The sequence below is a fragment of the Oncorhynchus masou genome, chromosome 6 (genome assembly GCF_036934945.1).
Source record: "Oncorhynchus masou masou isolate Uvic2021 chromosome 6, UVic_Omas_1.1, whole genome shotgun sequence".
NCBI lineage: Eukaryota > Metazoa > Chordata > Actinopteri > Salmoniformes > Salmonidae > Oncorhynchus > Oncorhynchus masou.
Genome location: NC_088217.1, coordinates 32,575,172 through 32,603,071, shown reverse-complemented (window position 1 = coordinate 32,603,071; position 27,900 = coordinate 32,575,172). Strand labels below are relative to the sequence as shown.

General features: G+C 42.6%; 1 protein-coding gene across 2 annotated transcripts; it reads right to left on the bottom strand.

Annotated features, from left to right (window-relative positions):
• Positions 1-17,735: 17,735 nt before the first annotated feature.
• LOC135541907 (inositol hexakisphosphate kinase 2-like) lies at positions 17,736-23,926 on the bottom strand. Of its 2 annotated transcripts, XM_064968400.1 has the most exons (4): positions 23,302-23,926; positions 20,281-20,346; positions 19,911-20,142; positions 17,736-19,798 (listed from the first exon to the last, which is right to left on the bottom strand). In XM_064968400.1, the coding sequence occupies exons 1-4, from the start codon at positions 23,516-23,518 to the stop codon at positions 18,862-18,864; spliced, it is 1,452 nt and encodes a 483-aa protein (XP_064824472.1). In that variant the 5' UTR covers positions 23,519-23,926; the 3' UTR covers positions 17,736-18,861. The 2 variants fall into 2 exon arrangements, with proteins under 2 accessions (XP_064824472.1, XP_064824473.1); XM_064968401.1 differs by lacking the exon at positions 20,281-20,346 and having other exon boundaries at positions 23,302-23,918.
• Between the last annotated feature and the right edge of the window lie 3,974 nt (positions 23,927-27,900).

Here is a 27,900-nt window from a genome sequence, read left to right as displayed (position 1 = left end):
CTGACAGCTCTGGCTGCTCCATGCAGACTGGCAGCTCTGGCTGCTCCATGCTGACTGGCGGCTCAGGCCGCTCCACGCAGATTGACAGCTCCGGCTGCTTCATGCAGACTGGCAGCACAGGCTAGGCGACGCTGAACAGGCGAGGTGCACTGAAGGCCTGGTGCGTGGTACTGGAACTGGTGGTACTGGATCGAGGACACGCACAGGAAGCCTGGTGCGGGGAGCTGCTACCGGAGGACTGGTGTGTGCAGGTGGCTCTGGATAGACCGGACCGTGCAGGCGCACTGGAGCTCTTGAGCACCGAGCCTGCCCAACCTTACCTGGCTCGATGCCCACTCTAGCCCGGCCAATACGAAGGGCTGGTATGAACCACACCGGGCTATGCACCCGCACTGGAAACACTGTGCACTCCATAGCATAACACGGTGCCTGCCTGTAACCACAACACTCGGTCCGTGTGTGGTGGGTGATTCTGTAACGGCTTTCTTCGTTTGTCGAAAGAGAGTCGGACCGAAATGCAGCGTGGGGTTTACTCATGTCTTTAATGAAACAAATGACGATACATGAAATAACTTATAAATACAAAAACAACAAACGGAACGTGAAAAACCTATACAGCCTGTCTGGTGAACACTAACACAGACACAGGAACAATCACCCACAAACACACAGTGAAACCCAGGCTACCTAAATATGGTTCCCAATCAGAGACAACGATAATCACCTGACTCTGATTGAGAACCGCCTCAGGCAGCCATAGACTAATCTATACACCCCACACAACCCCAAGACGAAACACACTACAAATAAACCCATGTCACACCCTGGCCTGACTCAATAATTGACGATAACATAATAAATATAGACCAGGTCGTGACAAAAGGTAAACGATTTAATTTGATTGCTTTTCTGATTTCCGTGACCAACCTGCTGCTAGCTGGATAAAATGCTATGCTAGGCTATCGATAAACTTACACAAATGCTTGTCTAGGTTTGGCTGTAAAGCATATTTTGAAAATCTGAGATGACAGGGTGATTAACAAAAGGCTAAGCTGTGTCTCAATATATTTCACTTGTGATTTTCATGACTAGGAATATTTATGTCCGTTGCGTTATGCTAATTAGTGTCAGTCGATGATTACGCTCCCTCATGCGGGATGGGGAGTCACTAGAGGATTTATATAGTAGTTAGACCAAGAGGCAGCTTACCAGGGTCAGACCAACTGTCAGGCCAAGTGTTGCTCTTGCAGTATGATCAAGGGCAAGACTATCATCTGTCTAGAAAAGCTACGAGAAAATAATTGTCACGGGATGACGCTGGAGAGGAGAAGCAAGTACGGGGAGTCAAACATTTAATAGGGAACGGACATAGAACGAGACAGGAACAGCGTCAGCACACGAGTAACACAGACAAATTACAATCAATGCAGCAGCGGGGAACAGAGCTGGGGACTGACAAATATAGGGGAGGTAATAAACATGTGATTGAGTGAGTCCAGGTGAGTCCAATATCACTGATGCAAGTGACGAGGGAAGGCAGGTGTGCGTAATTGATAATGACAGGAGTGCGTGATGCAGGGAAGCCTGGCGCCCTCGAGCGCCAGGGGGGAAGAGCATGAGCAGGCGTGACTATAATACGCAAGAGAAGGAGGATGACATGAGAACAAGATCAGATTTGTGGGCAGGGATTTAAGCTTCTGCTGCATCTGAAGTGAAATCTCATCTCTTTCCTGAAAATGCTAAAATATTTGGTTCTCTGGAACACACCAACTCCCCTCTGCCTTAGGGCCGCAACACCGTTACAAATACTGGTGCTGTTGTTACAGAATTCATTCAGTTACCATGGCAACCCGATAATTCCCAAAATGTGGAAAGGTGAGGCACACACACACCCAAAGACAAACAAACAGACAAACCGACACAGACATGCATGCACATTAAAATGTTACAGGATTAAAAAACTCCAATGCTCATCATGTCAGTCAGTCATCAAAGCCAGAGCTCATGTGACGAGCAGGGATCGCAGATTTATGAAATATATTTTTTAGATATGCGAGAAACAGATTATCATCTCTGGTGCTGATTTACTGAACAAAAATATAAGTGCAACATGCAACAATTTTAATGGTTTTACTGCGTTACAGTTCATATAAAGAAATCAGTCAATTTAAATACATTTGCTAGGCCCTAATCTATGGACTTCAAATGACTGGGCAGCAGAGCCGGTCCTGACCTCACTGGGGCCCTCAGAAAAATTCTACTAAGGGGCCCTCATACTTGACCTTTGAGTCATGTAAACCATTTGCTATTGCCACACAGTCACACCTGACACCCCAGTGCTCCCACGACAATCCTCCCTCCTTTAAAACAGTTTGCTCCATCTGTTGGTCTAAGAATAAGTGGACCTATACAGAACAGAATGAGGTATAAACAAAAAATATTTATTGAATAGAATATGTTCTATAGAATCTTAAGATAAGTCAATATAACATTAACATAAATAAGAAATTGTAGAAAATATCAAATTTAGAAAATAATAAAATATAACACTGAGCTTTGGCTCTGCTGCCTGGTAATTAGTGCAGTCCTCACAATATTATACAAATAGCTTTGTCTATACAATGTAAACATATTGTTTACAGACAGATTATTTCACTTATAATTCACTTTATCACAATTCCAGTGGATCAGAAGTTTACATACACTAAGTTGACTGTGCCTTTAAACAGCTTGGAAAATGCCAGATAATGATGTCATGGCTTTAGAAGCTTCTGATAGGCTAATTGACATTATTGAGTCAATTGGAGGTGTACCTGTGGATGTATTTCAAGGCCTACCTTCAAAGTCAGTGCCTCTTTGCTTGACATCATGGGAAAATCAAAAGAAATCAGCCAAGACCTCAGAATAGAAATTGAAGACCTGTCACGACTTCAGCCGAAGTCGGGTCCTCTCCTTTTTCGGGCGGCGTTCGGCAGTCGACGCCACCGGCTTTCTAGCCATCGCCACTCCATTTTTCATGTATCCATTTGTTTTGTCTTGTTCCCTGCACACCTGGCTTTCATTCCCCAACCAATTTACATGTATTTATTCCTCTGTTCCCCATCATGTCTTTGTGTAAGATTGTTTGTGTTACGTGTTTGTGGTTGATGCGCCAGACTGGTTTGTTTTTTTCCATGGTATTTCACAAATATGTTTATTGTTAAGCATAATTCTTGTGACTGTTTTGCGCGTTTTGCACTTTTGCCTCAATAAAGTGTGCGCCTGTTCACAAATCTCTGCTCTCCTGCACCTGACTTCGCTACCAGTACGCACACACCTGACTAGACCTCCACAAGTCTGGTTCATCCTTGGGAGCAATTTCCAAACGCTTGAAGGTACCATGTTCATCTGTACAAAGAATAGTACACAAGTATAAACACCATGGGACCACGCAGCCGTCATACAAGTCAGGAAGGAGACTGTCTCCTAGAGATATACATACTTTGGTGTGAAAAGTGCAAATCAAACCCAGAACAACAGCAAAGGACCTTGTGAAGATTCTGGAGGAAACAGGTACAAAAGTATCTACATCCACAGTAAAACGAGTCCTATATTTCATAACCTGAAAGGCCGCTCAGCAAGAAAGAAGCCACTGCTCTAAAACTGCCATATAAAAGCAAGACTACGGTTTGCAAGTGCACATGGGGACAAAGATCATACTTTTTGGAGAAATGTCCTCTGGTCTGATGAAACAAAAATGGAACTGTTTGGCCATAATGACCATTGTTATGTTTGGAGGAAAAAGGGGGCTTGCAAGCCGAAGAACACCATCCCGACCGAGAAGCACGGGGGTGGCAGCATCATGTTGTGGGGGTGCTTTGCTGCAGGAGGGACTGGTGCACTTCACAAAATAGATGGCATCATGAGGAAAGAAAATTATGTGGATATATTGAAGCAACATCTCAAGACATCAGTCAGGAAGTTAAAGCTTGGTCGCAAATGGGTCTTCCAAATGAACAATGACCCCAAGCATACTTCAAAATGGTTTAAGGACAACAAAGTCAAGGTATTGGAGTGGCCATTAAAATAAAGTGGTGATCCTAACTGGCCTAAAAAAGGGAATTTTTAAATGTATTAAATGTCAGGAATTGTGAAAATTGAGTTTAAAGGTATTTGGCTAAGGTGTATTTAAACTTCCGACTTCAACTGTATGTCTCAAAATAGTAAAATAAAACTTATTCAGCTGTGTGATTAACTTTGGTTCCCTCTACAGCCTGGGCATTTTCAGCATCAGTCTATCTGGACTGCCTGGAAGAAATGTAGAAAGTATGTCACAGTTAAACAGTCATTTACACAAATGCACTTCTGCAATACAATCTTACATGTCACTAAGTGTGTAAACATTTTAATGTTTGAATTAAAATCTTACCATCAAAATATTCCTCTTCTGCACTTTCTTTAGGCAAAATCATCAATGATGACATCATAGGACATGTGTTTCCCTACATCATGATTTATGGTCATGATTGCCAGACCACTCAAACGTTCCTTTGACATGGAAGACCTCAGGTAGCTTTTGATGAGCTTTAATTTTAAAAAGCTCCTCTCTGCCGATGCTACTGTTACTGGTAGGGTGACTGCAATTCTTCGGGCCATCCAAAGGTTAAGATAGAGTTCCTCCAGGTTTTTCTCACTGAGAAAGGAAAGCAGCTCAAAGGCAGTCATCTTATCTGTTGGCATTACTCAAAGTATCCATACTCTAAGTTATGACAGGGCTGACAATTTAATTAACACCTTACATGGCAAGTGTCCTGCAGGAAATCTGCACTACAATAATGGATGAGTTTCTGACTCATTTTGTAGCTTCCCCTTCCAATCCTTGACGTTGAGTCTTACCGTTAGCACATATGAGTGCATGGCTTGGTACAATAAATCAATCAAATGTATTCATAACGCCCTTTTTACATCAGCAGATGTCACAAAGTGCTTATACAGAAACCCAGCCTAAAAGCCTAAACAGCAAGCAATGCAGATGTAGAAGAACAGTGGCTAGGAAAAGCCCCCTAGAAAGGCAGGAACCTACAGTAGGAAGAAACCTAGAGAGGAACCAGGCTCTGAGGCGTGGCCAGTCCTCTTCTGGCTGTGCCGGATGGAGAGTATGGCCATTAAGGCCAGATTGTTCTTCATGATGTTCAAACATTCATAGATGACCAGCAGGGTCAAATAATACAGTACCATAAAGGACCTAGCATCAGTGGATCATGGGTGAATCAATGGATGGTGCACACACATAGTCTATGTATGTAGGTCATCTGACTGCAAGCCATGAGTGCGTAAGTCCCTCAGCTCAAGCCGGTTGAGACCGGACTGTGGTGGACGTAGGGGTGGGGGTGGGCAGGAGTCACATGGCTTTCCCCCAGGCACCGTGTGCCCTCCATGGGACATCATCGAGTCGCTCTCCACAGCCTAGGCCTCCATCAGCCCAGTAAACATTACACCCGCAAATCAGATTTCGCAGACGTCATCGGCCCATCTAAACCTCAACATTCTCTCTCTGAGTCTCTATGTGTTCACATTCACTAGATATTCAACATGGACCTCGATCTGCCCCTTGATGGTGGATGAAATCTACTGTCTCTCTCTCCCTCTATCATTCCACTTTTCTACCTCTACTATCTCTCCCTCTAAAGAACTCATATTGAGCCCATCATCAGCCTCTCAGTCAAGTACAAAGAATATCTGGTGTTTCTAAACCACTTTTGCAAGCTGTCACTACTCAGTTTTCAGCTCCACTACTAATAAAGACCTCTAAGCCTATCTATATACACCGTTACAAATATCTCACACATTCAACTAACCTTATCCTGTTTATCCATTGCTAATAATATGTATCTGTTGCCACCCACCTAGTCTTTGTATAAACCCCCTGAGCACACCATGTAATTTCAACGTAGTTAATTGTGTAATAATTGGTTGAGACGTTGATCAATGAGATTACAACCTAGACAGTATTCACTACATCAAAAAGACAGCCAAAAATTGGTTGAATTTTCAATGTGTTGTCACTATGCTTTCAACCATCTAAAAGCACAACCAAATTCCAATGGAAAAACAATGTCTGATTATCGGTTTAGTTGTCACCCAAATGTCTATCACTGTGCTTTCAACCATTTAAAATCTCAGCAAAGTTAAAATGGGAATACAATTATATTTTGTTTATTTATACAACAGATGAATGTGTTATCACTGTGCTCCATCTAATGACCTGGATTGCAGCTGAGATTACATTAAACGTACATGGTGTAAGTGATCAATGCCGTTTGAGATTCTGCACAGATCATTATCTCCACAGACCTGCGATGACCTATGCATGCTATCTTGAACATGCATGTTTTATATGACTACATAAGAAGACATTTATAGTTACAGTAACCTCAAAATGTGGCCATGGATGTGTTACTAATTTTAAGGTTGCATTTTACATTCGTTTGTAAGATATCCTTAATTTTAGGCTATTTACTGTATTACAAAAGTAATATTGAAATGTGTTAGTTTGACAATGAAACCATTTAAAGGAGATGTATCTACTGCTTGGATGGTTCCGTCTGAGCCACTGGCTTAATCCCATTCTTAACATTTATTTTTGGTTGAGTTGGTGATGTGAATCCAACATATAATTTGTTAATTTGTCAACAAATTAATAGGCTATTTGTTGTATTTCAAAAGTTATATTGAATTGTGTTTGGTTGCCAATACAACCAAATATCAACATTTGAAGGATGGAAGGTTCCATCTGTGCCACTGACTTGGTTTGGCTTTAATTACAGTTTGTCTACAAATGAATCATTTATATGTTGTATTCACGTCTCCATCTCAACCAAAAATCTAAGTCAAAGAATAGGACTAAATCAAATCAATCTTTTAATGAACTTTGAATAAAGTTTAATTTAGATTTTTGGTTGAGATGGAGAAGTGAATCCAATAGATCCATTATTTTAATGTAGCGTGAATCCCGGGGCCTGTTATTAAGTCCATGTGTTGATGAACTCTGTGTTGAATTGAAACAATAGCTGTTGATGAATTGCAAAATACTATATAGGCCTAAATAGATTGATGATATACTGTTTGACTGATAAAGTATGGTCACATTTAATTTGCTCTGCTTAACCTACCCTTTGGAAATACTTTGATAGCAACTGTGAATATATTTAGTTTTTAAGTGAAGAACTCTCAACCATCATTCTCACAATAGCATTTGGTTAGCATGATGACATAATCCTGGGGTTGAAATGTCATCCTCAAAAAATTTGCCTTTTTTCAAATCCAATGTATTTTCCACATAGATTCCACCAGTGGCATTTCTCTGTTTCATTATTTTCCTACAATTTGCAAGAGGCTGAATGTATTTCACAGGAGAAAGCATCCGAGCAAGCAAAACAGCACCCCTCTGTCTCTCTACGTCTATCTGATGCTGACTGGTCCAAACGAGTATGATATTGTTGCCGCCAGTAGCATTGAATGTAAGGGAAGCCAGCGAGCATTATAAAACATTTACAAATCAGCGTTGAGCTAAACTGAGCGACTTTAACTGTGAATGGTCCTGGCACACCCCCAAAAAAGTGTCAAGGGAAACCAGCTTGGATTTTGTAGTCACTCCTATCAAATCCCATTGAGAGCACACGCCAAGGCAAACTTGTATTGTTACATCTCGTTGTGTTGTCCTCCGGTGGCTAGCTAGCTAAAATTGGCCCTTTTCTAAATTAGCCATGGTTGGACATAGTGATATGGACTTGTGGTTTTACTTAACCTCTTACACTTATGGTGGCGCTATTTCATTTTTGGAAGAAAAACGTTCCCGTTTTAAACAAGATATTTTGTCACAAAAAGATGCTCGACTATGCATATAATTGCTACTGTTCGAAAGAAAACACTCTGACGTGTCCAGAAATACAAATATCTTCTCTGTGCGTGCCCTTTAACGTGAGCTTCAGGCAAAACCAAGATGACTTGGCATCCAGGAAATGACAAGGATTTTTGAGGCTCTGTCTTTCATGATCTCCTTATATGGCTGTGAACGCAAGAGGAATGAGTCTGCCCTTTCTGTCGTTTCCCCAAGGTGTCTGCAGCATTGTGACGTATTTGTAGGCAGATCGTTGGAAGATTGACCATAAGAGACCACATTTACCACGTGTCCGCCCGGTGTCCTGCGCCGAAATTGGTGCGCAAAAGTCACCTGCCAGTATTTTTCCATGGGGCACAGAGAGAGAAGCAAGCTTCCACGAACTGCATGTCAATGAAGAGATATGTGAAAAAACACCTTGAGGATTGATTCCAAACAACGTTTGCCATGTTTCGGTCGATATTATGTAGTTAATCCGGAAAAAGTTTCACGTTGTAGGTGACTGCATTTTCGGTTCGTTTCGGTAGCCAGGCGCAATGTAGAAAACGGAACGATTTCTCCTACACACAGACGCTTTCAGGAAACACTGCGCATTTGGTATGTGGCTGGGAGTCTCCTCATTGAAAACATCAGAAGCTCTTCAAAGGTAAATGATTTTATTTATTTGGTTATCTGGCTTTTGTGAAAATGTTGCGTGCTACATGCTACACAAAATGCTATGCTAGCTTTGCATACTCTTACACAAATTAGTCAATTTCTATGGTTCAAAAGCATATTTTGAAAATCTGAGATGACAGTGTTGTTAAGAAAAGGCTAAGCTTGAGAGCAAACGCATTATTTTAATTTTATTTGCGATTTTCAGAAATCGTTAACGTTGCGTTATGCTAATGAGCCTGAGGCTTAGTCACAATCCCGGATCCGGGATGGGGAGTTTCAAGAGGTTAATTCTCCGTACTGGCCAATTATTATAACGGCGATTCTGATCCAATCATACATTTATACATTGGACTAAGGTTGTGCCCCTGGCCTGAGAGGATGGTACTTCAATATGTAGCTAGATGTAGAAATGTAATGTTAACTGGCTAACGTTGCCCATAAATGAAAGTTATGCTAGCGAGCAAGAATTTTAGCCCGGTAGCCTAGGACAACAAAAAACAAAAGCGTGTACTGTATGACAGGCTGATAGACCGTTTCGTCAACATGAAAGAGGAGGATGACATTGGCGTTTCCCTACAAGTAGGGTGAGTCAACATGTTTTTCTACTTGCACGAACATGCATGCACACATACACACACAGAAATCAGAACCATGGACAGACGCATCATATTTAGCTTATGTTGATTGGACTAACTTGTTTTTGGTATATTTTAGTTGCCACTGTATTAGACTAAGCATAGGTGATTTGATGATGTTGAAATGTTGAAGTTGAAATGTTGCTGGAATATTGGAGGCAGCTCCTGTTTTCTTTGCGACTTGTGGTAACGCTCTCTGGTTCTAAATCAATAGTTGTTTAGTTGTCTGAAAATGTCATAACCATTAACTTGCTTGACCATGCTGTAGGGCACATATGTCAGAGTCAAGGCCCGCGGGCCACATCCGGCCCGCGAGAAGGTTTTTTACGGCCCCTGGGATGATCTTGATTTATTATTAGAACCGGCCCGCAGACCGCAGCAAGCCGGCAGCCCGCAGATCTTTTACACGCACCAATACTACATTTCCCACAATGCAACGGTGACGCACCGAGCAGTAGGCTGCTTCATTTCAATATTTATTGGCACAGCAGTCGTCAGCATCACAGTAAAATTAACTTTCAGATACCCATCAAAAATGGCAAAACGGAAGGTGGACACTGAGAACCGGGGTTTCAAACAAGGTGGGAGTCGGAGTATATGTTCACGGAGGTAGCTGGAAAACCTGTGTGTCTTCTGTGTGGAGAAAGTGTGGCGGTACTGAAAGAGTATAATCTGAGACGACATTATGAAACGAAACACGCGGACAAAAACAAGAATATGGACATGGAACAAAGGCTACAAAAGGCAGAGGAATTAAAACGAGGCCTCAAATCTCGACAGGCTCTGTTCAAAAAAGCCAAATCACAAGGCCAGGCTGCTGTCAAGGCCAGTTTTATTTTGGCAGAAGAGATCGCTAAATCAGCCCGGCCATTTACGGAGGGGGATTTCATCAAAAACTGCATGATTAAAGTTTGTGACGAAGTTTGCCCAGAAAAAAGGCAACTCTTTTTAAATGTGAGTCTGAGCAGAAACACCATTGCCGAGAGAGTAGACCAGTTGTCCATCAATCTAAAAGAGCAGCTTGTGAAAAAGGGAAAAGATTTCATTGCATATTCCTTGGCTGTGGATGAGAGCACCGACATTTCTGACATTGCCCAGTTGTCAATTTTCATCCGCGGAGTGGACTCCAGCCTAAGCGTGACAGAGGAGTTTTTGGCTTTACGTCCTATGCATGGCACAACTACGGGGCATGATTTGTATGAAGAGGTGTCAAGATGTGTAAATGAGATGGAGCTGCCTTGGGAAAAACTCGTGGGTTTGACAACCGACGGAGCACCTGCGATGTGTGGACACAGGAGCGGACTGGTGGCGAAGATACGGGAAAAGATGCAAGAGGAAAACGCGACAGGTGAGCTGACAGCTTATCATTGTATCATACACCAGGAAGCGTTGTGCGGTAAAGCCTTGAAAATGGAGCATGTAATGAGCATCATCACGCGCACAGTTAACTTTATCAGAGCCAAAGGTTTGAATCACCGCCAGTTCAAGGCATTTCTGACTGAGTTAGAAACGGAGCATGGTGATTTGCCTTATCACACAGAGGTGCGATGGCTAAGCCAGGGAAAGGTGCTTCAAAGATGTTTCGAGCTTCGTGAGGAGATTTGTCTGTTCTTGGACAGCAAAGGGAAAGACACAACACAACTCCGAGACGAAATGTTTCTGTGTGAAATGGCTTTTCTGTGTGACATTACGAGTCATCTGAATGCAATGAACTTGCAGCTGCAGGGTCGGGATCATGTCATCTCTGATATGTACAGTACAGTGAAGGCATTTAAAACCAAACTGACTCTGTGGGAGACGCAGATGCGGAAAGAAAATTTGAGCCACTTTCCCAGCTGCCAGACCATGAAAGAGAAGCTCTCTACCAGTGCGTTCCCGAGCGCACAGTTGGCTGATAAAATAGGTATGCTTGCCGCTGACTTTCGACGCCGATTTGCTGACTTTGAAGCACAAAAAAGCAGGTTGGAACTGCTCGGTAACCCATTTGCTGTTGACGTGGAAAGCTCACCACCAAACCTCCAAATGGAGTTGATTGACCTCCAATGCAATGATGCACTGAGGGCAAAATATGCGGCAGTGGGTGCTGCGGAGTTCGCCCGTTTCCTCCCGACACAATGCCCCAGCTGCGCATCCAGGCTGCTCAAACGTTGTCTATGTTTGGCAGCACATACCTGTGTGAACAACTTTTTTTCTTTGATGAACCTGAACAAAACATCACACAGAAGTCGACTTACTGCTGAACACCTCCACTCAATTCTGAGGATTTCCTCAGCTCAGAGCCTTACCCGAACATTGATGAACTTGTGGAAAAGATGGGACACCACCAAGTATCACCCTCAACCTCAAACAAGTGAACATTACTGTGCAATCACATATTTAGAGTTTTTACTCAGTTCAAGTTTAAAAGTTAAAGTTTAATATTTGTTTTCACTGCATGTTACTTCTCCTTAAACAAAGTGTTGTTTTTGATTAATAGATTTTTGCACTTTATTTTATTGTATTTCAATCCAATTATATTTTAAAAATATTTCAGTTGAGTGGATGATAGAAAATTGCTATTATTGTTTTTTTCTTTGAAGTAAATTTAGCCCACTTTTGCTAAAATAGAAAATATAGGCTACTGATGGTGCCTTGAATACCGGTTTCTTTCATTTAATGTTCATGTTATGGGGATTTTTATATAAAGGAAATTTGTCTTTTGTGTCTGTTGAAAATTAAAGATTACTGACAGAGCCATAAGAAAATATTGCTTTATTTATCTGATCATATTGGAATATATTTGTTAGGTTTTCAGTAGGTTCAATTAGGTTCACTAGACTATATGCGTCATTTAAAAATTTTTCAATGAACATTCGAACAGTCCGGCCCTCGGCTTGTAGCTAAATTTTTTATTTGGCCCTCCGTCCATTTGACTTTGACACCCCTGCTGTAGGGTATGTAACTGTCTGTTGCTGTACATGCAATATGCTTTGTGGACTTCACTGGACAGAGGCTGCTATCTGGCTATCTGTCTTCTGATTGTCTCAGTCTCTAGGCCTATATATCACGGTCGCAAGGCATATGAATTGACAGGTTATAGGTGCAAACAACGCAATTATCACAACACATAGGTTGTAATATGGCTTTTTGGGGGGGGGGGCTTGTCTTCCCCAGTGATTTTACGCATGCCCCGCTACTGAATTCCACATCACAATGCATTGAAAAACTAGTTGATTCAACCAGTTTGTGCAGTGGGAATCTATCTTGTTTCACAGGCCTTTCAGTGGTGACCCCACCCATCCCTCTAGTTTCTATGAGCCAGCAGCAGGATGAGCCTTGCCTGTAATGTGAAGCAGCATTCCTCACATACTTTCCACATCATCAAGCCTTCTGTGGTTTTACCCTACCCAGCTCAGTATTTTCCAATCCCGGAAAGCGGATTTGGATATGGAATAAAGGTTCTGCGCCACTTGGAAATAACGGCTCCCAATACGATGGTCAGAGAGAACATGTAAGCCCAAGACGTTTCTTAGGGAGATTCCCATGGCAACTACTTGCATCAGCCAACATCACACCACTCCCTGGTTGTACCAGCCAACTGCTTTACACAATGCCAAATGTTTTCCATTCTTGTTGTTTTCCAGGATTGGTGAGAATAATCGAGCTTGGGTGGGCCCTAATGCGAAGATCATAAGCGTGCTAGAACACTCATGGGAGTCACAGACGTCTCAGCCGGGCAGAAAATGGACAAACCAAAACACATAAACTGCGTAATAGGATAAACTCTTAACTTCTCTAGGATAGGGGGCAGCATTTGGAATTTTGGATGAAAAGCATGCCCAAATTCAACTGCCTGCTACTCATCCCCAGACGATAAGATATGCATATTATTAGTGGATTTGGATAGAAAACACTCTGGAGTTTCTAAAACTGTTTGAATCATGTCTGTGAGTATAACAGAACTTATGTAGCAGGCAAAACCCAGAGGACAAACCATTCAGATGTTTTATTTTTGAGGTCACTCTCTTTTCAATGAGTTTTCATTGGGAATCCAGATTTCTAAGGGACTTGCTTGCAGTTCCTACCGCTTACACTGGATATTACCAGTCTTTAGAAATTGGTTGAGGTTATTCCTTTGTGTAATGAAGAAGTACAGCCATCTTGAACGAGGGTAACTTCATGTGTACTGTTTGATAGAGGCGCATGACCAGAAAACATGCGTCAGGTTTTTTTCTTCCTGTATTGAACACAGATCATCCCGTCTTCAATTGTATCGATTATTTACTTTAAAAAATACCTAAAGTTGTATTCCAAAAGTAGTTTGAAATGTTTTCGCAAAGTTAACAGGTAACTTTTGAGATATTTTGTAGTCACGTTGCGCAAGTTGGAACCAGTGTTTTTAGGATTAAATGCGCCAAATAAATGGACATTTTGGATATATATGGACGGAATTAATCGAACAAAAGGACCATTTGTGGTGTTTATGGGACGTATTGGAGTGCCAACAGAAGAAGCTCGTCAAAGGTAAGGAATGATTTATATTTTTATTTCTGCGTTTTGTGTCGCACCTGCAGGGTTAAAATATGTTTTCTCTCTTTTGTTTATGGAGGTGCAATCCTCAGATAATAGCATCGTTTTCCTTCGCCGAAAAGCCTTTTTCAAATCTGACATGTTGACTGGATTCACAACACGTGTAGCTTTAATTTGGTATCTAACGTGTGAATTCATGAAAGTTTGATTTTATAGGAATTTATTTGAATTTGGCGCTCTACATTTTCTCTGGCTTTTGGCCAAGTGGGAAGCTACCGTCCCACATACCCCAGAGAGGTTAAAGAGTGTGATGCATGTAATGAAACATGTCGTTCTTATTTTCCCTGTGGGCACTCTTAGACCCTAAGACTAGTGCATGACAGGTAAAGGGACATTTACTATCAGATTACTATGAGGTGACTCCATCATCCACGCCTGTACAGAAGTGACACATTTTCCCATAGGTTGTCTTATTTAAACTGACTTACTGCAGATGTGGTGTGCCATGGTGACAACAGTATTTCAGTGGTCAATTTAACAGCCCTTTCACTTTAATTTACCTTCTTTCATCCCACAAACCAATGTTCCCTCTAAACTGTGCTGCTGCGCAGCTCCCCGATATTCTGCAGAGAGCAGAATATCAACCCATGGAGAGAAGCACCAGATTGAATTTCACTCAACTTTCTAGTTTTCCCTGTTACTCAGCCCGTACTCCATCTGATTCAATGAATGATGGAGCTGAGTTTGCCTTTTTTCCTAAATGTAACTGAAGATTCTCCAAAGCTTTTTATTGTCATTACTTATGTCATTTATCTTTGTTCCATAGTGTAGTTTCTTCTTCTTTTAACTTCTTTTAACTTCTTCTTTTAAGTTTAGTTACATGATTTCTCAATTTGCCGTACATTTGCTAATCGGTTGTGCAGCCAGACTTATTTGCCATTCCTTTTGCCTCATCCCTCTCAACCATACAATTTTTCAGTTCCTCATCAATCCATGAGGATTTAACCATTTTTACAGTCATGTTATTAGTGGGTGCATGGATATTATTGACTGAGATAAGCAATTTCATAAATGTGTCAAGTGCAATGTCTGTTTGCTCCTCCTTACACACCACGGACCAACAGATATTCTTTACATCAACAACATAGGAATGAATCACTACAAAACGTGCTGTATGACCTGTTATACACTATTTTAGGCACAGCCTTTGGAACTTAGTTTTTTCCTAGATGTGACTACTGTTGTGATCATTACATCTGATGGATCTGGATAGTGCTTTCAAGAACATTTCTGCAGCATTAGAAAAGATGTGATCAATCCATGTCGATAATTTTATTCCTGTGCTGTTTGTAACTTACCTGGTAGGTTGACTGATAATCTGAACCAGGTTGCAGGCACTAGTCAATGTTTGAAGCTTTTTCTTGAGCGGGCAGCTTGATGAAAGCCAGTCCATTTTTAAATCCCCCAGAAAATATGCTTCCCTGTTGATAGCACATACATTATCAAGCATTTCACACGTTATCCAGATAGTGACTTTTAGCACTTGGTGGTCTATAGCAGCTTCCCACCAGAATGTGCTTTAGGCGAGGCAGATGAACCTGTAGCTATATTACTTCAACAGTATTTAAGATGAGATCCTCTCTAATCTTTACAGGAATGTGGTTCTGAATATAAACAGCAACACCTCCACTACTGGCATTTCTGTATTTTCTGTAAATGTTATAACCTTGTATTGCTACCACAGTATCACCAAAGGTATTGTCTAAGTGATTTTCAGAGATAGTCAGAATATAAACATAATCTGTAACTAGCAAGTTATTAATATCATGAACCTTGTTTCTTAAAACCTCTTGATACTCCCCATCCCGGATCCGGGATCGTGAATAAAGCCTCAGGCTCATTAGCATAACGCAACGTTAACGATTTCTGAAAATCGCAAATAAAATGAAAATAATGCACCTGCTCTCAAGCTTAGCCTTTTCTTAACAACACTGTCATCTCAGATTTTCAAAATATGCTTTTGAACCATAGCAAATCAATAATTTGTGCAAGCTAGCTTAGCATTTTGAGTAGCATTTAGCACGCAACATTTTCACAAAAACCAGATAACCAAATAAATAAAATCATTTACCTTTGAAGAGCTTCGGATGCTTTCAATGAGGAGACTCTCAGTTACATAGCAAATGTTCAGTTTTTCCTGAAAGAATCTTTGTGTAGGAGAAATCGCTCCGTTTTGTACATCACATTTGGCTACCGAAACGAACCGAAAATTCAGTCACCAAAACGTCAAACTTTTTCTGAATTAACTCCATAATATCGACCGAAACATGGCAAACGTTGTTTAGAATCAATCCTCAAGGTGTTTTTTCACATATCTCTTCATTGATATGCAGTTCGTGGAAGCCTGCTTTCCCCTCAGAATCGCATGGAAAAATACCAGCAGCTGAAAAAGACGCACCAATTTCGACAGAGGACACCGGGCGGACACCTGGAAAATGTAGTCTCTTATGGTCAATCTTCCAATGATATGCCTACAAATACGTCACAATGCTGCAGACACCTTGGGGAAACAACAGAAAGGGCAGGCTCATTCCTCTCGCATTCACAGCCATATAAGGAGACAATGGAAAACGGAGCCTCAAAAATCCTGCTGATTTCCTGGTTGCCGTTCCATCTTGGTTTTGCCTGTAGCTCCTGTTCTAGGGCACCCACAGACAATATCTTTGCAGTTCTGGAAAATTCAGTGTTTTCTTTCCAACGCTATCAATTATATGCATAGTCGAGCATCTTTTTGTGACAAAATATCTTGTTTAAAACGGGAACGTTTTTCATCCAAAAATTAAATTGCGCCCCCAGAGTTTCAAGAGGTTTTAACCTACATATGTTAACTTAGGCTATTTTGAGCACTTTTCTGGGATGCTTGCTTGTTTTCATTTCTTTACTGGGAAGCTTAGAAGAAGTATATATTCTCATGTTATTTATGTTAGTGCAGGGTGAGCATAATGCTAAAGCATTGATAATCATTGTCTCAACGCAGGCTTATAATAGCAATGGTCTGTTTGCATATAGGCCTACTGCAGCTCTGATTGGTTATGCCGGTCTCTGCAGAGTATGGCTGAGTCGTGTCAATGTAATAGAATCCTACTCCGTGTCAATGTAATAGAATCCTACTCCGATGTGTTCTGCCTACAACAAAATCTCTTGCATAGTTTTGTTTTGGTATGTTGCATTGAAAGTGGCGAGTATTACTTTGATTCGATCACAATTGCCAAGGGAAACTTTGATAGTGTTAACAGGGAAAACTGTAGAAAGTTGAGTGAAGTTCAATCTTGTGCTTCTCTCTGTGGGCTGATATTTCCTCTACGCTTGCCAGGTAGTTCCATGGAGCTCCATCGCAGTCTCAGGGCTACTGTGCACGGGGTGAGGGAACATTGGTTGAGAGTAGATGCGCTTGCTCAGAGATCAAAGCAAGAGCTTCATGTAGCCACTTGTGCACATTTTGTTCATATCCTTTGCTAGTTGGTGAGATTAGCGCAGCTATTGATAATTTGTAGTAAGCAAGTGAAAAGCCATCATTGAAAAGCAAGTCAGGTCAAGATTTCATTTTTTTGTCAAAGGGGCAGTGTTGTATTTTGAGAGTTTATTCAAGCCTGAATAGCCAATAGGCAGAGGGTATCATAATTTGTCTGATTCTCTGTAATAATGGAAAGGGAATAATAATGCATTTTATTTAATGAAGTGGTTTCTTTAATCAAACAACACAAAAATATTTCCAGTCACCAATAGTGGATAAACAGGTTAATGTCAAGCTCAAATTGCCACAGCAGCCTACTTGGCCACTGTTAAAACTGTAACTTAAGGTGGGTGCAGCCTCAGTGTTCACAGTAAACGCGTGCTGGAAATTGCACAGAATTTTCACAACGTTCAAGTTTGCGCTCAGCAGACCAGAATATTAGAGGGAACATTGCCACTGACCCCCCCTTATTTTCCATCACCCTGTGCCCCCACCCATCCAGTTCCTAGAAGTACTATGCACTCAATGACAGACAGAAAAGTGCTTTTACCACAAATGTCTTTATTTTTCTTCCAACATACTAGTGACACACAGGTCTACAAGAGAGGTATCTTGCAAAAAACAACATTCACTAGTCATTATCAGAACAGTAATATGGAATGTGGTCATCATTGCTCCATTTTGTTTAATTTCTTTGTTTATTTTGAAGAAATATGACAAATAAATAAAGTCTATAGTCTTTGTATTTATTGTCCTTATCAATATATTATTGTGTTCAGTCACCATTTCAGGAATGAAGAGGAGCAAATCAGACAAAAACAAAGAAAATGACAGTAATGATGTTATTCCCTTATAAACCCCCACTTTAAATGTCTTTGATTTAGGGATTAAACCGTACCGGTGGGTGTTATTGTTGACAAAAGGTAGAAATCCATTTTTCTTCACCCAAATCTTATTCTCCTTCCATGCGTTGTTATTTTTGTAAATCCAGACAGCCAAAGGTATAACAAAATTCTGTTCGTTGCTGGGGTCTGCAGAAACACCAGAAGAAATACAAAAATCGGCCATAGGAGAGTGAGGAGTTGCCAGCTGACCGAGCGACCGGCCTAGCCCCGTTCAGCCTGTACAGAAGCAACCCCACTCGTGTGTGCTGTGCTGTTAGGGGAACAGCAGTCCAAACGCTTCACATCACCATACAGTCGAAAAGCATCAAGTACAACCTCCAGAACTACACTTCAGCTTTTGGTCCCTCTCTCAGAGTGACCATACAGTAAAGAAAACAGTCTAACAGAGGAGCAGAGAGGAGGACAGGATGCTACATGAGTCCCTGAGCCTGTTAATATACCAGTCTCAGACACTATCACTTCCACTACATAGAAAATAAAGAGGAAGAAAGAGGAAGAACAGTCAGAGACAAGTTGCAAACGAGTGCACAAGCAGTCCTGTCCCGTGTTGGTTCGGGGGGGTGCGGGACCGACCCCATCACCAACCCTGGAGCTCCCTGTATCTCCACTACAGTAGGTGGGGGGTGGGGGGGGGGGTCAGACCCCCGGCTGTATCGTGGCCATTAGGACCAGGCCAGTGGCGGAGGAGGGCAGACCAAGGCTACAGCTTAGTGCTGTTATTCCCAGGTTGGATTAGAGTTTTCCAGAGTGGAGGCTCAGTCTTTAGTCGGCGCTGTGCTCCTCCAGCTGGGAGATGATAGTGATGAGGTTCTGCAGGCCGAAGATGTAGCCGCTGTCCTGACCCTCATGCACCACACTGTCCTCCCCGTAATGGCGGCACGTCGTGTGGGCAAAATCTATCATCCTCACATCCACCACCGGACTGCTGGCCTCCCCTCCTCCACCGCGGGATGAGCGACCAGCGCTTCCCTTACTGCTGCCGTTACTGCTCCCACCAGCACTGCTGCCAGCTGGCGATCCACGGGGGAACCCAAATGCACCTTCTTTCTCTTCCTCCTCTTCCTCATCTGAGGGCTCGTCATCGTCACCCTCCTCTCCTCCGCGGTGGCGGGGTCGGGTGGGGGCGCAGGTGCGGGGGGGCTCCCCATCATAGATGATGAGGAGGGAGGAGGAGTAGAAGCGGTAAGACTCGCAGGACTCCAGGGTTTCCTGCATCTCCCTGAGCTTCCACAGCACCGGGGAGAGCAGCTCGTGCCGCAGACGCTGCCCATCGTGGAAGAACTGGAACAGGGCCTCCTTGAAGCCCGGCAGGCTCAGCTTACGCCCATGGTACTTGTTCATGAACATCAGCTGGCCTGAGTCTGACTGGTACACCTGCATGCCACAAAGGCGGACACCGATGGAGGCGGAGGTGCTCTGTTGACATTTGCGAATCTGATTGGCCTTCTTCTCCTCTGACGCATCGTCACCATGCTGCCGCGTGCCCATCTTCAGGTCCAGCACGCACGGCACCGCGTGACGCCATGTCAGGTTCTCCAACAGGATGAATTTGTATTGGTTGCGGTGTTTGGAGTTCTCCTTCATCCTCTGGAGGTGCTGCTGGTGGCATTTCAGACTCCAGGGGTTGTGTTTAATTTGCTTCTGATCCAGACTGTAGCAGAGAACCTCAGCCTGCTGCTGTGCCTCCGCACCGTTATAACTACACACAGAGCGGGAAAAGAGGTTAGATATCTACCCCTCACCATACATCTTTGCTGCATGTTGGTGTTTGGATATATAGTATGTGTATGGATGTAAGTGTATGAGCTCACCTTTTGCTCTTGTTCTCTTTAGTGCTCTGTCTGGCCCGGTCTTTGCTGTAGTTGTCATTCTCTAGCAGTAGGGACGATGTCTTCTTGTTACCCCATTTGATCATCTTGCTCTTGGGCTCGCAGTCGGCTGAGGGGTCCTTGTTTTCCAGGTTCTCTGGTTCATTGTGGAGGGGGTAGGCAATGAGGCATAGGTTGCCCTCTTCATCTTCCTCAAAGCTGACTGACACCACACCTGAGAGAGGGGGAGATGGAGGGAAGGGAGAAAGGAGGATAGGAAGGTGGTTATTACCCGGCATTGGAGTTTTTATTTTATAATGTTATGATGAAGCCAAGACCTCCCCGTAACTGGGTTGTCATAGGCAGCTCTTACCCACTAGGTCCTGCCTCCAGCCAAATACACTCTGTAAAGAGAGATGCAAACAAAACACAGGCATTCCTATGGAGGGAGCAGAGAGAGAGAGCAGGTTGGGGGGGCGGCGGGCAAGGACACAGCAAAGAGATCATTGAGTGGCAACAAAAACAGTGTCTAAGTACTTCAAATGTATATGTTAAATAAAAAAAATGTAATAAAAATGTTAGAATGAACCCAAGAAGCAAAGAGATACACAAACACCACAGGAGGCTCGAATGTATGACACTCAGTCCAAACTTTATTAAGCAAATACTAAACCCACCCAGAACCACAAGTAAACTCATATGCATACAGTGCTACAACATTTCAAGGTAACCCAATAGAAATCACAGCAAAGATACTGTATAAACTCAAATACAACCATGACAACACACCAGAAATGAAGACATTCACCCAACAGTGTGATATTCTATTATTTCATAGATATACAAAAGTTGGGGGAGGGGGGAGACACTGCTCTACCCAATAAACCCCCATGTGTACTGCAGCTCTTACTGCAGATTGGTGGTTTCAAGACAGGAAGAGTAAAACATCACAACTGCAGGAGCTGACACATAAACCAGAAAGAGGGAGGGAGGGATTGGAAGATGGAGCGAGATAGGGAGGGGGAGTGAGATTAATATACATCATCCCATTGGATATAAACATGAAAATATGACAGCACAAAACAAGAAAATCCCAGCCTTTCTGTAATATTTACACAACAAAACATCCTTGGTTGGCACTGGAGAAAAGGTTCTATGAAGCATAAGGACAGATCCTTCATTAGGGCCTATGTGTATAAGATGATACTAGGGGGGGTTGGCTAGTGACATGAAGGACAATGGAACCCAGCGCTTATCTCTCTTCTGCAGAGCCTGCCCTGAGTGATGTCATGCACAGTGATAACACTACCCTGCAACAGTTAACCCTCTACTGCCCAGGCCTGTTCCAACTGTCAGAGGGCATGTGAGGATGAGTGTTTGAGTACCTGTGACTAATGTACTTTGTGAGTATGTGAAAGTGACTGTATATGGGCAGCCTAAATGAGTTTGTAAGAGTGTGAGAATGGGTGTGTGTGTGTATGAGTGTTTTTGAGCAGAAGTGAACATGTGTGTTTGATGTGGAATATTTCTCAGTGTCATCAGATGTCTGCGCTCTTCTTTCTATAATCTTCTCCAAATCCCACTGGTCTTTTTATAGTCCCACGATACATTGCTGCAGAGTCTGATACCATACTAGCGCCTCAACTCATAACCGGAGTAGGAGTGACGCTATAGAAAGTGTGTGTGTGTGTGGTGCGTGCAAGTGTCAGGAGGCAACGAGTGTAGCTTCATGGTAAATGGTAAAACTAAACAGAATGTGATATTCCACCCAAGGTGTGTGTGTATGTATTTATTTTCCATGACAGTCATCTCTCCCACTTTGTCTAATGCAAAATACCCTGTCCTTTGATTAAGGGGTCACACCTAGCCGCCAGGTGATAAAGATCCTGCCATACCCCTCTCCGGTCTCCACTATTACATTACCTGACACTGCAGAGGAGTGATGTGCATTCCGAGTCTTTTCAGTGAGCCGTCTCATTTGGCTCCATTCACGTAAAAGAGACGTCTCATTTGATTCTGACGGCACCTAGTTCAAAATACTTCAAAATTGAACAAGAACCACTGAAAAAAAGGCTAATCTCCAATTTAAAGCCCAAAAGGTAGGCTACAATTTTTGTGGACCAGATAGGCTCCCGAGTGATGCAGTGGTCTAAGGCACTACATCTCAGTGCTAGAGGCGTCACTACAGGCCCCGGTTTGATTCTAGGCTGTATCACAACCGGCCATTATTGGGCACCACCCTATGGGACTCCCAATTGGCCCAGCGTCGTCCGGGGTTAGGCCGTCATTGTAAATAAGAATTTGTTCTTAACTGACCTGCCTAGTTAAATAAAAGGTTTTTAAAAAATGCCGATCAGGGAGACAAATGAAAAGCCTTTTCACTGATGCGATTCGGGTTCACCAAAAAGATCAATTAAAAAAAATAGCCGTTCGCAGAACGACCTCTCACTACTGCATAGCCCTGATGCATCATGGAGTCACATACTGTCTGTCCCCCACCCTCACTTAAGCACCAACATAAAACAAATCCCTTTGTACCGTGGTATTGCCATCTCCAGTGACCTGCTGTAATCCTAAATGTAGCCAACAATACAAAACACACCAGCCGACCATATCAGTAGAGGACCAGGGAGAATAAATTTGAGAGACGGGGGGGGGGGTGGAGGTAGAGAAAGAAGGCAGCCTGGTCTCATAGACTAAACGTAACATAGTAAACGTAAATCCATGACACTCAAATTAGTATCATATGTTACATTTGGTCTGGTTACATAAGATAGATGGTTATTTAAGGCAAAATTAACCCAATGATTTGAGAGATTAAATCTCATCAAGGCTAACTTCAGCATTTGCGTTAATTAGCAACTGTTCAACTACTTACTACTTTTTAGCTAATTTGCAACTACTTAGCATGTCAGCTAATCCTTCGCCAAAACTTTTAGCTAACCCTTCCTCTATCCCTTTAACCTAACTCCTAAACTTAACCTCCATACTAGCTAATGTTAGCCAGCTAGCTAATGTTAGCCATCTGGACAGAATTTGTAACATGTCAAATTCTACAAATTCGTAACATGTAATACAATATGTTATGGATTTTCAAAATGTATGTTGTGATCATTCGTAACATTATAGTACATTTTACAAATTCGTAACATATCATAGGAAATGGGCGATTGACATCCACAAATTAATACACAAAACGTAACACATCATACTAAATGGAGTATCACAGATTTCATACAGAATAATACAAAATTATCTGATACCAGGTTGAAGGAGAAATATGGGGAGATTAATACTGGGTAGTAGCAATAGCGCACAAACACACAGCATAATGGATGTTATTCCAATGAGTGTTAGATTGTGGGTTTAGGGTGGAATATGGGAATAAGCTTACCTCTGTACTGGGGGGTGAACTTCCTCATCTCGGGGGGCAGGCTCTTGTAGAACTGATGTTCTCGGGGGATGAGGGGCTTGCAGATGGTCTGGTCGCCGAAACGTAGCACGCATGAGTGGCCCCCCACCTGGTGCACAAAAGGCTCAAGCATCACCCCTTTCCCGGGATAGGGGGGTGTCCCGTCTGCCTGCATGAGGGCTTCTAGAGCAGGACTCATCCTCACTCCGCATCGGACAGCTAAACTGGAGGGGCCCACGATGAGGCTGCCCGGGCTCCCTATGCTCTGGCTGTACCACTCTGTTTCACTGGGGGGCGCTAGTGGACGCCTGCTAGGACAGCAGAGACCACAGTGGAGAAAACAAAGGGCATAGCAGGAAGGAGAAGAAAAGAGAAAAATCCTTTAGTTCCCTGTTCTTTCCTGGTCCAAAAGCAGAGTAGTATAGTCCAGGCTTGGGTTAAGGTAATCTCCCCGTGTCCACAGTGCTACTAAATTGTTCTTTTAGACAGCTCCGGGGCTGTAGGTTGTGTGTGAGAGCGAGTGTGGGCTGTTCCTGACTCTGTCTGTCGATGATACTGAACTGACGTCTGTACTGAACTCAGAGCAAGAAAAGGATCAAAACATTTTCCTCAGCGCCTCCTCTTACCCAGCTTCAGCCTATCAGAGACCAGCAGCTGTTGTTGGGCGGGAACTAAGCACTGAGGAAGGAACAGGAACAAGCTAACAAAGAGGAACGAGAGACAAGCGAAAGTGGGGGAGGGGAGAAAAGCAAGCATAGAGAACAGACAGAGACAAAAAATATACTTATTTACAGGAAGTTGGTGGCACCTTAATTGCAGAGAAAAGGCACGTGTTAATGACTGGAGCAGAATTAGTTGAATGGCATCAAATGCATTGCTTCCAGGTGTTTGATGCCATTCCACTTGCTCTGTTCCAGTCATTATTATGAGCCTTTTGCCCATCAGCAGCTTCCTGTGATATTTAGAGGAGGATAAATACATTTATGGTAATATCTGCTGAATTAGTAACTGCTTCTGCAAAATTCTACTTTGCATTCTGATGCCAATGCAGAAGATAATTTGAATCTGGGGGATAGAGGAACACAGAGGGAAAGTTAAAACATTTTCCCTTTCTGTTAACTTGTTAGGCTTGTCATTCTTATCAGCTGATACAGAGCAGGGAGAGGGAAAAAGAAACTGAGATGATAGGAGATGTGAACTGATGGTGAAAAGGGCTCTGCGTTGTTGTCTTGGCCTAAATTGGGCTTGTAGGAGCGCTAGTCTGAATATAAAACAAAAATAATTGTTCCCCCTCTCACCAAAAACCATTACAGACCAGTGGTGTAGTTTTAACTGAGGGAGTTCTTTTTTATGACAATTTCCTCAAAGTTTGTACCGACAGATGTAGCCGATTGAGTAGCCTATCATTATAGAATATGCATAAAATGCATTCCCCAAATTCTCTAAAATGACGTTGGAGGCAGCTTATGGTAGAGAAATTAACATAAAATGTTCTGGCAACAGCACTGTTGGACATTCCTGCAATCAGCATGCCAATTGCACGCTCCCTAAAAACTTGAGACCTCTGTGGCATTGTGTTGTGACAAAACTGCACATTTTAGAGAGTGGCCTTTTATTGCCCCCAGCACAAGGTGCACCTGTGTAACGATCATGCTGTTTAATCAGCTTCTTGATATGCCACACCTGTCAGGTGGATGGATTATCTTGGCAAAGAAGAAATGCTCACTAACAGGGATGTACACAAAATTGGCACATAGTTTTAGAGAAATAAGCTTTGTGTGGTGTGGAACATTTCTGGGATCTTTTATTTCAACTTGTGAAAACATGGGACCAACACTTTACATGTTACATTTATATTTTTGTTCAATAATTCAGACCAAGTCCAAATTACCGCAAGAACAGCTCAAATAAGCAAAGACAAACAACAGTCCAGTACTTTAAGAAATGGTCAGACAACCTGGAAAATGTCGAACTTTGAAAGTTTCAAGTGCAGTCACAAAACCCATAAAGCGTTATGATGAAACTGGCTCTCATGAGGACCGCCACAGGAAAGGAAGACCAAGAGTTACCTCTGCTGCAGAGAATAAATTCATTAGAGTTACCAGCCTCAGAAATTGCAGCCCCAATAAATGCTTCAGAGTTTGAGTAACAGACATCTCAACATCAACTGTTCAGAGGAGACCGTGTGAATCAAGCCTTCACGGATGAATACTTGCAAAGAAACCACGAATAAAGGTACACCAATAAGAAGAAGAGACTTGCTTGTGCCAAGAAACATGAACAATGGACGTTAGACCGGTGGAAATCTGCCCTTTGATCTGATGATACCAAATTTGAGTTTTTTGGTTCCAACCGCGGTGTCTTTGAGACGCAGAGTAGATGAACGGATGATCTCCGCATGTGTGATTCCCACCATGAAGCATGGAGGTGTGATGTTTGGGGGTGTTTGCTGGTGATACTGTCTGAGTTATTTAAAACTCAAGACAGAACCAATATGACTACCATAGCATTCTGCAGAGATACGCCATCCCATCTGTTTGCACTTAGTAGGACTATCATTTGTTTTTCAACAGGACACACCTCCAGACTGTAAGGACTATTTGACCAAGAAGGAGAGTGATGAATTGCTGCATCAGATGACCTGGCCTCCACAATCACCCAACCTCAATCCAATTGAGATGGTTTGGGATGAGTTGGACCGCAGAGTGAAGGAAAAGTAGCCAACAAGTGCTCAGCATATAAGGGAACTGGTTAAGAGAATGCCAAGAGTGTGCAAAGTTGTCATTAAGGCAAAGGGTGGCTATTTGAAGAATTTCCAATTTTTTTTAACACTTTTGGTTACTACATTATTCTGTGTGTTATTTCATAGTTTGTCTTCACTATTATTATTATACAATGTAGAAAACATGTTTTTTTAAATAAGAAAAACCCTTGAATGATTGGGTGTATCCAAATCTTTGACTGGTACCGTTTAACTGACTACCCCGCTCGTGTAGTTATTTTTCCATATGGCCACATGCTAGCCCACCAGGGCACGGATATTTAGCTAACTTTGCTAGCTGGTCCAACAGGGCAGGGATATTTAACGTTAGCGCCAATGTTACGCAGATTTGCTAGTATGTCACCGCCAGTGACAGAAAGTGCAACTACACCATGCTGAGATCAGGTGCAACGTTAGCTTGCTAATGTAGTCAACTAGCCAGCCAAGGTGCCTAACTAGCCCACCAGTCGATATTTAACCACCTAGCTATATCTCTACGCTGGTGGGCTAAAGTTAGCAAGCATGTCACCATGTGAAAAAGTATGATTAACGTTACACCAACCGTGAGCAAACGTTAACTAGCTGGCGAGCTCACAGTAATTATTATTAAAAGGGGACGACAATCATTGTGCTAGCCTGTGCTGATTTTCTTTATTACTTGTAAGGAAGGTAACGTGTGTTTTATACGTAACTACTGTAGCTGATTATTTTGCTATTTTTTAAAAGTATCTAGGTAACACAGTTCTTTGATCTAACTAGAATAGTTTGTTAGCAGCTAGCAAACAGGGCTTACCTTATCACACATCCCCAGCGATGCCTCTCGCTTACAGAGGTTGGGAAACTATCAAATGCACGTGTGCTTATCAGAATAGTGGTTACAATCCGGTACATAGCACAGAACCATCCTTTCTTCTGATCAACAGAGACCTATGGTTAGCTACAAAGGCCAGGGTAAAACATTTTTTTTAAGTAGAAACGCTAAAGTAATTAGCTAGTTAATTTGAAAAAATGCTAAACAAGAATACACTTGAAGAATAACAATTATTTACACAAGAAACTAAAAAGTTACTTGCTACTTTTATTTTTTACTTGCTTACTGCTTTGATGGATGACGTCAAGGCTTGTGACAGGATGTGTAGTTCTGTATAATAGCCACATGAGCGGCTATTTAGCGTTTCATTTTGGGGTGATGACTACAGGTGAATATATTGATACAAATGACCTTGTCTGGGAGATTTGTGCAGTTATCAATACATTACTCCAGGGTAAGCCTACACGAAACACAGACCTTATATGAAGTAGTTCTAAAATCCTGACGGAAAAATGTATTTTGAAAAAACAATTGAAACCATATCCGGGTTTAGTAGTTCTTCGTGAATATGTGTTATTTGTGTGTGTGTGTAGGCTCCCGGTGCCTCTGATCCCAGGACCTACACTACATCGGCGACATCGGCCTCACTCTAATCCAGCTTTCTGGAAGACAGACCAGCAGGGAAATAGACCAGGGGAAAAACATCCAAACAAACATCAAGTGCACTGGACTGTATGTTAGTGAACTGGTATGCGTATGAGTGTGCATAAGCGCTTGTGTTTTGGTGTGTGTCTGTTTGATTATTTGTGTGCACCAGTGTGTGTATAAGCAAGTGTGTATATGTGCATGAATGAATAGGTGAGTTTCTGGCCTAGTCACCAGGCAGGCAGGGCCGATGGATGAGTCACTGTTATGTGAGGTTGGCCCGGGTGACTCCCCCATCACACAGGCCTGTGCCCAGGGACAATGGACCCGGCCGCGCTACACTGCAGGCAAGGCATTCAGCCCA

Excerpts from the sequence above, each read along its gene's own strand:
- LOC135541907 (XM_064968400.1), bottom strand. The coding sequence starts at position 23,518 with ATGAGTCCTGCTCTAGAAGCCCTCATGCAGGCAGACGGGACACCCCCC. Across the intron at positions 20,347-23,301 it reads GTTCACCCCCCAGTACAGAG|GAATGCCTGTGTTTTGTTTG; the intron begins GTAAGCTTATTC and ends CTCCCTCCATAG. Across the intron at positions 20,143-20,280 it reads CTGGAGGCAGGACCTAGTGG|GTGTGGTGTCAGTCAGCTTT; the intron begins GTAAGAGCTGCC and ends CCCCTCTCTCAG.